Source organism: Dermochelys coriacea, chromosome 1 (assembly GCF_009764565.3).
Source record: "Dermochelys coriacea isolate rDerCor1 chromosome 1, rDerCor1.pri.v4, whole genome shotgun sequence".
NCBI classification, from domain to species: Eukaryota; Metazoa; Chordata; order Testudines; family Dermochelyidae; genus Dermochelys; species Dermochelys coriacea.
The window spans coordinates 332,968,300-332,980,730 of record NC_050068.2 but is presented as its reverse complement, the minus strand read 5'-3'; the positions used below and the strand labels follow the sequence as shown (position 1 = coordinate 332,980,730).

The window sequence follows — 12,431 nt, the reverse complement described above, 5'->3', positions numbered from 1 at the left end:
ATCCCCAACTTGTTAATTGTTTTCAAAGACACATCAAAGCTGACTTGAGAAAACTGCTTTAAAACTTCTAAGTTTTCTCCAATGAGCTAAATGTGTCTTTATTTCTTTATGTCTTTGTTATTTCTGTTGCAGTTTGGCCTTGGTATTACCATCCTACAGCTTTTACTACATTAAAGCCAAAATAGAAGAACCAATAACTCAGGCCAGATGTAAGTACTTGGAAGGCTCTCTGGGTTCTGACCTACTTCTGACACACAGACGTTTTAAAAAATTAATTTTGAAATTCATAAAGTTTGTGGAGTTCCCTAATGTTATCATAATGTACCCAAAATCTACAGCAATGATTCTAACCCATTGTAAACATTCAAGGTACAAGAAATATTCTACATAGCTAGAATATGTGCAGGTACCCCAACTTCACTTACAGCTCCTTCCCTTCTATGTACCTATAGAATCATTGCTTTGTGTATCCTCTGTTGGTGTCGTTTTAAGGGTCTGCTAGCTGACATTTAAATATTCCACCTGTTAAATATTAATATATAGGCTAAAGCATCTTTTCATAGTTTGCAGTAATTACAATGCTGTATATAGCAATTTCTCATGCTGCTCTTATAAATAAAGTAAGATTAGGGGCTATTTAGTTTTGGCTTACAGTTAAGCTTTTATGTTGCACTTTTTTAAATAGTTTCAGTGGATGTCTATAGAATCTTATTTGGATGACACTCATTTTAAGCCACTTACAGATTCTAGAAAACTGACTGGAAGTAATATGTATGATGTATTTCCAGCTTTAAAGTTTTGTTTATTTTGTTTGACCATAGTTGAGCCAGTAAATGAAGCATGAGCCATCATATCCTTTTAACTTTATCCAAGTGTTAATCCAAACCTGAATGAATTCCATTTTTGCATTTAGAAATATATGTATGCAAAACGTATTTACAAGGACAAAACATTTTCCACTCTTCTTACAAGTCTCCTTGTCAGTCATAGCTCCTGTTAGCTCAGAGAAGATGTGGTTAGAAGTTGTTTCATTGACAACCATGTCATCTATCACCATATGATGGATAGGAGACAACAACATGATAAGCTTTTACCAACCAGTCATTTTGTATGATTTATTTCTTAACTTTATCAAATAGGGACTAGTGATTAAAGTTTTAATGAGTGTAAAAAATGGTTCTGTTTATGGACTAGATCTACTGATGTTGGACAGGCGTCAATATATCCTGCAAAATAGACCCTTGAAATAGCCACAATATATAGAGGTTACCTCAGAAATAATAGACAAGGACATACACTCCAGTCTTCAAAGATGTTTTTCTTTTTTCCCAGACTACAGCTGTACATAAATTGAACCTATGATCTATTCACAATATTTTTATTCAAGGGGTGGTTGAATAAAATATTGGTTTGTGACCCCTTTTGCTTTACCCTGTTTTTTTCTGTTTCCCTGCTTTCTCTTTCTGATGGATTTTCACAGTCAAAGAGGGCAAGTATATTCTTGTTGCTCAATTTCCTTCTGTTTACTGCAGTTGATATTTTCCACTTATATTTCTATTCCTACTGGATGTTCTCCTTTGTATTCTTCATTTCTGGACTTCTCCCATGACCACTGGGTACCATAGCAAAAGCCGGGGGGGGGAGGGAATCTATAAAATGCTTTTGTGTTTTCATGCACATTTCAATTTGTTGCTAACCTCTAATCCCTGTTTGTCTGATCCTATCACCTGTTGGTTCATGCTGATGCTCAGATATAACTTTTTTTTTAAGACCATTCTTTTCAATTACATTGAAAGGGGCTTATTCTAATGTGATGCTTTATAACTTTATTGATGAAAATATTAGAGATAATTGTTTTTCTTGATGTTCTCAATCCTAAACATCCCAGGTATTATGAATTATCACATTGTAATGCTAATGGAAATGTCACATATACTTTGGATTATCATATTGTCATGATAATGAAACAATGACTCAGACTTAACTTGCTTCAGTTGTTCTGTTATTGCTTGGTGTATTGCTGTATAATAATTGGATCATTTCTTCCTACAATGTGGAATACTGATGATGGTATAGTACATTAGTTAGAAAAATGTTCTTAGTAGATCACACTTTTTAAAATTCACAGATGCATGCAGAAATTATCCAAGTAATTTTACAAAATCCTGTTTATTTATCTGATATTCAACCTTTATCTTTTAGATTCAGAAACTCTAAAGATTGATCACTTTGATGAAGCTGGCTATACCTTTATAGCACCAAGGTTGGTCAATTTCCCAGTTCTAAGCATTACACACAGCAGTAAATAAGAAGTCTTGATCAGGTTAGTGACAATTATGAAGCATGGATTTGCCCAATAAAACTTAATTTTGCACCAGAAATGTGCTAGAGGAAATTGTTAAGTATAAGAGCAATGGTTAAACTCAGATTTCCAAGTTTAGATAACATTTTTATTGGAAGAATATGGATAACACCTTCTCAGGCTACTTCGTCTCACAGTTTATCATATAGCACTCCATAGTGTTATAACTGCCGTGTTATAATATTAGGAAGGATAAAATTAAAAAATAGCTACCTCAGACAAAGCCTCATTTATTTATTTATTGAAAGGTAATGAGGTCTAGTGAATACAATGCTGGGACTCAGGAGTTCTTAATTCTATTCCTGGGTCCATGATATTTGACAGGTTGGTTTAATCTATCCATGCCGCAGGTTCCCCACCTGTAAAATCGGTATAATAATACTTATCTCTTTTGAGGTTTAAGGATTAAGAGTATTTCCATAAGAGCTATGATAACAATTATTGTGTGTAACTCCATTGACTTCAGTGGAGTTACAACACAGATGAATCTGATCCAGTAAGGGCATTAGTTTCCTGGGTTTTCCCAAGGAATTGTGCTTTCCTAGTCCATTGCATTTGTGCAACTGAAACATATTGGTATACATGCTACATATAAAGACTGACTAAAGGAAGAGTATCTTAAAATGACAGTGGTGATAAACAGTGGAGAAATCTTCCATGCACAATCAGTCTAGAATGATTCAAACTCATTCTAGCTCAAAAAGCACAAGCTTTTTTAGCCCGCTATATATGTATTCTGAAAGAAATCAAATGTAAAGCAAGTAGTTGTGTTTTTTTTTTGTTGGTGCCCCCTCCTCCCCCGCCCCCAAACTCAAAGCAATCTAAAACTGATCAGAAGCATTTAATTTTCTTGGAGTGTTGGAGGCATTGATAATGGATTGTAGCATTTATAAAGGATACTTGATCCTGCAACTGATCTATGTGCGCAGAAGCAGGCACAGAGCCCTGTTGAATTGCTGACCATAGGACTGGGGTCTAAATTCTACCTGAGTTATTTTTAGTCCATGGTGTTATAAGTGAATGGCAGGAAGGTGGGTTCTTTCTAAAGAAATGTTTGACCCAGCTTTTCCCTTTGCATAGCATATAAATTGTATTTTGAAAATGAGCTACTTCCCCATACCACTGGTAATTGTTCAACACCTATCTTCTCTTTATCGTTTACTCTACTATGGAAAATCTAGTGTATATTATTATTTGAAATTAATGCATTTAATCCCAGTTGCTAGCTAATATTTGCCCTTGAAGTGCACAGTGATTTTTAGCATATTACTTATGGCCCTGCTTCAGAGAATATCACAAGGTATGTAGTTACACCAAATTTGTATAAATAAATCCACTTTACCCATGTGGATTTTGTTGGGGGAGGGAGTAGTTAGTCTCTAATTCAGTTTTAACAGTGTACTATCTCCAGTCAAGGACCCCCAATCTTAAGAGGTCATATATACAATAAGATTTCCAGTATATTTTGGCTAAAGATTGCCTCTACTTAACCAATAATTTAGGTTCCTCCCTTGGCTGGGTCACTTAAAGCACTTTAGAAGATGGCTAGGAAACTTGCCTCTTCCTATTGAATTCTGCAAAGAAGGTCAATGGAATTTTGTAGAATCCTGATCCATTATCTGTTATAATACACTAACACTGATTGGAGGGCCTGCAAAGCTCTGCCTGGCTTCCAGGAAATGCGAGACATTTCTTATTGGCCCCAGTCGTATCTGAAACAAATCTAACAAGACTGATGTTTTGTTGTTTTTCAGAGAATACTGTAATGATGTAAAAGTATCAGACAACAACACTGAATTTCTTTTAAATTTCAATGAGTTTATTGATCGAAATACCCCAAACAGCCCTTCATGTAAGTATTCTATTCCAGTCACTAAAATTATTTTCACAGGGAGATATAAAAATATGAAAACTGCTGCAAGACGATAGCTTTCACTATGCCAGTCTTTTAAGATTTTTTTCTGTGTTTATTTGCTTAATGGAATTACATACAGGCCAGGACATTGAACTTATCAGAGATTTTATTTATGTCCAAGAGGGCGCTTGTAAGATTGTTTTGCAGATTGCATCGAGAAATCTCCCTAAATAATACAAAGCAAAATGTATTCAATAACTTACAGACTTCCGTCATGGATCTATCTAATATTTACTGACTTCCACAGTCAGTTTCAACACCAGTCTAAGGGTATAAAGACCTTTCAGATAGATCTGTTCTGAAGTTTGTAGCATATCCCTTCAACTAGTCTATTGCAGAAGACACCAGAAACTAACAGAGCAGGTGTGCTAGCGCGCACTAAGCTTTCTATGCTTGCTATCGTTAGTAAACATGGTTACTTGGAACTCAGCTTTGTCTGTATGTATTCTTCCTATCCTGAATGTTGTATAGAGAGTAAAGACACAATTATTGTTAGGTGGCTTCTATGGCAGAAGACAGGGAGGTCCACTAAAGGGCTCGCTGACTATTTAAAGAGATACTAACATTTCCTATTCACTACAAAGACATATTCCTTTTATAGTGTTGCTTTATACTTTCCCTTCATGTGCATGGATTCCATTGAATTTTAAAGTCTGGGTACTGGAACCAGTGCATCTGCTTCTCTGCAAAGGACTTTTCACTGTACATTTAAGAGGGCCATTTTTGTGATTATTAAATTAATTTCCAACACTTGTTCATAAAAAGGGTGCTTACAAATGGAACATGCAGTATTCCTGTAAAATAGATAAGACATAGGATGGCAAGTTGTTAATACTAGCTCAAGAAACCATCCCATGACATTGATGATCTCTCCAATTCTCACCCTAATGCAAATCTTCTTTTGTTAGGGAAAGTTGCTGAGAAAGATGTGGCAAAATGTGTCTGGCAGCAGCTGGAGTCCTCGAGTTTACTTGACACTGCCACTATGTTTTTTTCAGGCCTCATTAGAGAATGGCGAGAATACATCGATTATGTTTAATGCTGTCTCCCTGCTGATGAACGTATATCAGGAGTCTGTGTTATTCATTAAGATCCATCAGTTTTTGGTGCCATTGACAAACCTTCTGACGGATCCAAGAGCAGATGGTGTCTCTCTTGAGTTGCTCCAATCCTTTCTTTGTCCAGCTATGCTGGAAGAAGGACAGGAGATAATGGGTGTGGTCTAATTAGGCCACAATTTTATTCTTAAATGTTTGGGAGTACCCTGCACATAAGTATACAGTCCAGGTAATTCCAAGATCCTTTCGCTATATGCCTGGGGGCTTCTCTCAGCCCATCCCCAGCCAACCCTCTGCTGGGACCTCACCATCCATCCCCTCTTGAACAAGGGTTAAGAGGGGACTATAAAGGATGGTGGCTGGCTCCTGGCTGTACCAGTCATAGGAGCCCCAAACTACTCCCCCCACTTTCCACTCCTATAAAGAATACTTCCTTTAAATCCTTTATCAATCCATTTGATCTGATCCCTGCATGCTTTCCTTACGGATTACCTGCACTGCTCCATGTTTACATGAGTAGTGACATCATGGCCTAACTCCCGTTTCATGTTTGTCCCAGCTATCTCTCCCCTCTCCCTTCCCACTCTGAATCCATTGTGGGGAAGGTGAAAAAAACCCACTGCGCCTTGGCTAGTCTGGCGGTGAGGGGAAAATTCCTTCCCAGTCCCACGTGAAAGGAGCAAATAGCGCAATGCCTACAGCAGATCCTGATAAAACCCAGAATTTTACCACTTTCCTGGGCAGGAGGTGGGTGCTGCTCTGCCAGGTCCAGGTAACAAAAGGCTTTTCCTGCACCAGCAAGGACCTATATAGTCCCCTCTCTCTTCCTGTCACCTGACGGGGAATAGGTCAATGTTTCCCATGCTGATCTGGTCTGGAGCTGCTGCGGAAATCACTTCCTAGCTCTCTAGCTCTTATAGGGGAACATAGGTTTTCCAGCAAGCCAGACAATGTGTGGTGGAGGTCATCCAGAAGGCAGCATTGAGCAATTGCTCATCTGCACTGAGGCCTCTCATAAGGGACTCTGCTTGGTTATATTCTGCCACCTACACCCCCTCATTCAACATTAATCCTTCTGCCTTGCAATCTCTTCATACTGGGTTTTTATAATACCAGCCTCACGCACTGTCCCTAATGCCTGTTGCATCATCATACATAGCCACCCTTAGAGAAAAACAAAACAAAAGAACCAAAATTTGAGTGCACTGTCCTTTGTGATTGGTCAAAAGTGCTACCATTCTCTCAGATACCTCTCCTTGTGTCAGTGCAGCATATTGTCATTTGGCAACAAAGACCTAAATCTTTGATTTTGTGAACCAGGGAAGCACAAGTACAGGAAGTGGGGACTTGAGTGCTGTGAATGGAGGCATAACATACATTTAAGCCATATGATCCCAATCCCTGGAGAGAACACACTAAGTAGGGGCATATACTACATCTGTTTTAAAAAAAAAAAAAAAAAAAAGTACAGCCTACACTCCCCATGGTGCAGCCTTGTTCATGACTGCCAGTATCGTGGGAGGGAGATGATGGAGTCTTAGCCACACTCCTACACGAATAATCCACCTCCAGGGCTTGGATCACTTCTGGCAGCACTTAGCTGGCCTTGACTCTGATGTGACCCCAACACTATGAACCCCAGTTTTGGATGCCTCCTTTGTAAATTCACTGGGGTGGAGGAAGGGGCTTTCTATTTCTCTTCTTCACTCTAGTTCTCCCATAAAAATTAGGGTTATACCTGGGAAATCCTTTTGTTGTCAAGGCATGCACTAAGTTTCACCCATGCAAAAACATTGCCTTCAGTGGGTTTGCTGACTGACTGGAATTTCATACAAAAAATAATAATGTCTAGATGCACAAGATGGAATAGAATTCAGAACTCAGCCTTAGCTTTGCTTGTTCAACTGGGAAAGCAGGAAAAATATATGTTTGTCAGTAAATGCACAAAAGTTGCTTTTTCACAGATGTTACTCTGAATATAAAAAGGAAACAGATCTCTGAATAGTAAACGGCTGTCATTTTTACATTCTGATTTTTCAGAGTGGAATGAACAATACTTTAATATAAGAAGCTTAGTCTTACAATAGGTGCACTTTAAATAGTTCGTTCTGGTTTGGGATGTGTTACCAGTGGTATTCTCCATTGTAAATATAGAAATATTCTTGGAAATGCTAATAGTTCTGAAAAAGGAATGAACTTATTAAATGTGTCTACTGTATATTTATGTTATGTTTATGTTATATTAAAGACATCAATTAAATATTACTTTTCAAGAAAATTTCACAGAAGATTTTAATGGCTAGATTCATTTATTTGAGTGCCTACCAGCTGTTAGCATAGCTAGAGCTTTTAAAGAGACATGCAGAGAAAAATATAATTCTTGTGATCTGTCACGATATGGGATCAATTATCCGGAAAGCTGAGGAGATGGCTAAGCATTACAATGGGGTCGTTTTCATCCAAAGGGAACTGCAGTAAAAATGTCTTTACTTTGTTAGACCACCTAGCTGGAATAATTTGCAACAAGATATGAAATCCTGTCACAATGTAACTGTCTTTAAGGCTAATTTATTTTCTTAATTGTCCACACATTTGTCTTATCAGATGCTGTATTATGGTTGTATAATGCATGACTGTAACTTTGAGTGTGTCCTCTGAGTCAGTCTTAGAAATGAGATTATTCATCTCAAATGACTTAACCCAGAAAGAAATTTTAATAAATGAAAACTCAAAGCTAATAGCCTACATTAGTTTATAATCAAGTATTGAGGACACATTAATATCAGCATGGTACACACTAGGGCTTAGAGAGTAATTAAGCCATATAGCACATTGTCAAATTACTGCCAGTTCTCAGATTTGAATTCACAATGATATTTGAATTTATTTTCCTTATTGTTTTATTTTTTTCATAACCGTAACTTAAACAAGTCCTCTCCTAAATTATTAAGATAATTGTGTTGACTAAAGTAATGTATAATAATCCTTCTTGGAGATTATCCTTAACAAAAAATTGTCTTTAAAAGGGAATAACTAATACCATCTATAAGGTTATCTAATTCATTTGTAGGATATAGCTTTAATTTTCATTACTTTTTACAGCTAAATGCTTAGGGACAGATCGAGTCATATTCAGAACTCCCATTTGACTTAAGTGGAAATTTGGACCAAGTATGGGCTTCAGGAACTAGCCCCGGTCATATTCAGCATAGTCCCTGATCTATTCTCATTATTTTTAACTGGAAAGTTACTTTTAAACAAGTACCCTGTCCTGGTTATGTACCTTAGTATGGCTCTGTCCAAAGGACTTGAATCTTACCATCCCTGATTCTGCAATCACCTCTGTAAATTTAATTCCATGAGTCCCAAGTAATTGGAGCCCTTACATGAATAAGGTTGTTCAGGATTGCAACTAAACAGGCTGGCTTTAGCAGGATAATGTAAATATGTTCTAATTAGGATTAAAGTAATTTGTGAAAATTGGATAGAAGCAGTGCTATCTGCTGGTTAGAGCATGGCCTAGGAGATGATTGTGTGAGATGTTTGTAGTAAGTATCATTACAAATTCAAATTTTAAAGTGGATTTACTGAAAGCTTTTTTGCAAAGGTTCACAAACTGATTTTTGATTTTGCATAAGAGTAGTAGAGAATTAATAGATTCAATGTGAAATGCAGAAAAACTTGGGTGGTTTTGACTACAGGTCATTTTGAGTTCATTTGACTCCAAAGGTAAGAATGAAACTTAATGTATAAGAAACAGTATCATAGAAAAAGTTTGTGATATCCTCTGCAATGAAACCACAGAGTTCGGCGCAATTCAAATTGGGAGTCAGAACTCCTTAGTTCTAATCCCATTTCAACCGCTGCCTCACTGAGTGGCCTGAGAGTCTTTCTGTTTACTTCATTGGGCTTTGGGTCAGCCATTGTTTTATTTCCCACAATTGGGAAAATTGGGTACTATAATATTTACCTAAATCACTGGAGTATTGTAAAGAACTTCCTGTTACAAAGTGGTCTCCAAAATAGAAAAGCTTGAGAAGCACTGACCTCTGAATAACTTTTCAAAGGTATAGTCTTAAACATGGCCCATCTAATCTAATTGTTTAAAACATGATTATCACTGTAGTTTTTACAGGAAGGGAAGAAGAAATGCTTGTTGCATTTTAAAAAATAAAAATAAAGAAAGGTCTTAATTGATTAAAAAAGCCCTTAAATCAGATTCATACTGTAGTTGAATTGTATTTCTTCTTTGTAACGCAAGACAGGGTGGGTGAGGTAATATCTTTTATTGAACCAAGTTCTGTTGCTAAGAGAGTCAAGCTTTCAAGCTACAGAGAGCTCTTCTTTGGGTCTGGGAAAGGTACTGCAGAAGTTTCCTACACAGAAGATATAAAACAAAACAAAAATTGCTTAATTGTATATCCTGAGAAGGATGAGATGTCAGCTATGTGAATGAAAATGTGCTCTTCACAGTATGTTAACTTCCACCTTTGATACAAAATTGGGATCTTTCCCCATTAAATGACTGGGTGGCTTTATAGAATGTAATGTAGGCAAAGCTAAAGTTAGCCCAAGCCACCTAAAGCTATAGATGTGGAGATTACAGAGATCCAGGACACTGGTCACAGTGAATGCAGGATTGTCTTTATTTCCTGTTTACATAGAGTCTTACCTCCTTATTAAGTTCCCCCAGTGGTCACCCTGAATAGTGGTTCTAACCATTCAAACTTAACAACAATATTTAGGCACCTGCTTTTCAATGGTGTTGCCCACAGTGGGAGTTCTGTGTGTTCAATGGAAACTGTGAGCATTCATACTTCTGAAATTTGGGCCATGTCAAGTAAGCTGCCTAAAAATAGATGTAGGTGCCCAATTTTAAAAAGACAAGTTTGAAAAAGTTGTCTTCTGTATTCTGATTTGGTAGTGTAAGGGCTTGTCTTCACTATGGAAGTTGACCTAAGTTATGCTACTCCAGTTATGTGAATAATGTAGCTGGAGTCAACGTATGTTAAGTTGACTTGCCCCGGTGTCTTCACTGCGCTAAGTCAATGGGAGATACTCTCCAGTCAGCTTCCCTTACTCTTCTCGGAGAGTTGGAGTACCAGGGTTGACCAGAGATCAACTCTGCTATTGATTTAGCAGGTCTTCATTAGACCCACTAAATCGATCCCTGCTGCGTCAATTACAGCAGTGTGGATCTCCTCATAATGGAGACCAACCATAACTTTAGCCGCTTGAGTTTGAAAATGTTAGCTTAAAGGTTTTGATTAAATTAGCATATTTTCTTCTCAGCATCAATTAACATTTTGAAAAATCACAGTTTTTTATTAATAAGTAGCAGGAATTCAGCAATTCAGACTTTCATCTTTAACAGATTTACAGATCTCAAAGTCGTGTTTTCAGGTGACTCATGTTGTCTCTTGCTAGGTAATGCTGATATGGTCATTAGAGTTTTGCTGGATGCAGGATTTACAAATGAACTAGTCCAGAATTATTGGAGTAAGCAATCTCTGTGAGTGTTCTTTTTTCATATCTTTTTATATCATTTTCATTTTCATATCTTTTTATTAACTATGTAGTCATTGGGGTATTTGTAAATTATTTATGAATGTCAGGACCCAAGGCCTGGTAAATTCAAATTTGTGGTTAGATATCAATGTCAAAAATAAAACTAGATGTGTGATATGTATATTTTAGTATTTAATGTTGATTAGAAAATATTTGTATTTTTCTCAAAATTCTGTGCCTAAATGGTGGCTATTGTGAGGGTGGAGTTGGTAATAGTTCTGATTAGCTTTCATTTAAATTTCTGCCTTTTGTCATAGCAATGGAGTCGTTGCACAATTTGTGGTTACGGATGGTGGGATCACTAGGGTTTATCCTAAAAGGTAAGGGTCATCATTTTATTTTCAAATAATATCAGAATGCGAAAATAATTCCTGTAAGCCATATCAATGGAAAATCCAAGTAATGGATGTTATGCATATAGCTGAAATTCCTTTGGTAACCCCAAGGATATATAAGAACACAAAAATGGCCACAGTGGGTCAGGCCAAAGGTCCATCTAGCCCAGTATCCTGTCTTCCGACAGTGGCCAATGCCAGGTGCCCCAGAGGCTATGAACAGAACAGGTAATCATCAAGTGATCCATTCCCTGTCACTCATTCCCAGCTTCTGGCAAACTGAGGCTAGGGACTCCATCCTTCCCCATCTTGACAAATACCCATTGATGGACTATCCTCCATGAATTTCTTTAGTTCTTTTTGAACCCTGCTGTAGTCTTGGCCCTCACAACATCCTCTGGCAAAGAGTTCCACAGGTTAACTGTGTTATGTGACGAAATACTTCCTTTTGTTTGCTTTAAACCTGCTGCCTGTAAATGTCATCTGGGGGCCTCTTGTTCTTGTGTTATGAGACCTTCCTTATTTACTTTCTGCACATCAGTCATGATTTTATAGACCTCAATCATATCCCCCCTTAGTCATCTCTTTTCCAAGCTGAAAAATCCCAGTCTTATTAATCTTTCCTCATACGAAAGCCATTCTATATCCCTAATCATTTTTGTTGCCCTTTTCTGAACCTTTTCCAATTCCAGTATATCTTTTTAGAGACCGCATCTGCACACAGTATTCAAGATGTGGGTGTACAATGGATTTATATAGAGGCATTATGATATTTTCTGTCTTATTATCGATCCCTTTCTTAATGATTCCCAACATTCTGTTCAATTTTTGGATTGCTGCTACACATTGAGTGGATGTTTTCAGAGAACTATCCACGATGACTCCAAGATCTCTTTCTTGAGTGGTAACAACTAATTTAGACCCCATAATTTTATATGTATAGTTCGTATTATGTTTTCCAGTGTACATTACTTTGTATTTATCAACACTGAATTTTATCTGACATTTTGTTGCCCAGTCATTCAGTTCTGAGAGATCCTTTTGTAGCTCTTCACAGTCTGCCTGGGACTTAATTATCTTGAGTAGTTTTGTATTTTCTGCAAATTTGGCCACTTCACTGCTTGCCTCTTTTTCCAGATCATTTATGAATATGTTGAATAGGACTGGGCCCAGTACAGACCTCTGGGAGACAC

The 12,431-nt window shown here is 37.2% G+C and overlaps 1 protein-coding gene across 1 annotated transcript in view; it reads left to right on the top strand.

Moving 5' to 3' along the window:
• The window catches only part of CACNA2D1 (calcium voltage-gated channel auxiliary subunit alpha2delta 1), a 682,696-nt gene that overhangs the window by 628,212 nt on the left and 42,053 nt on the right, over positions 1–12,431 (top strand). Inside the window, 6 exon segments of the mRNA XM_038369134.2 lie at positions 133–209; positions 1,481–1,489; positions 2,203–2,263; positions 4,117–4,214; positions 10,763–10,847; positions 11,161–11,223. Of these exon segments, the coding sequence (XP_038225062.1) occupies positions 133–209; positions 1,481–1,489; positions 2,203–2,263; positions 4,117–4,214; positions 10,763–10,847; positions 11,161–11,223 (393 nt within the window).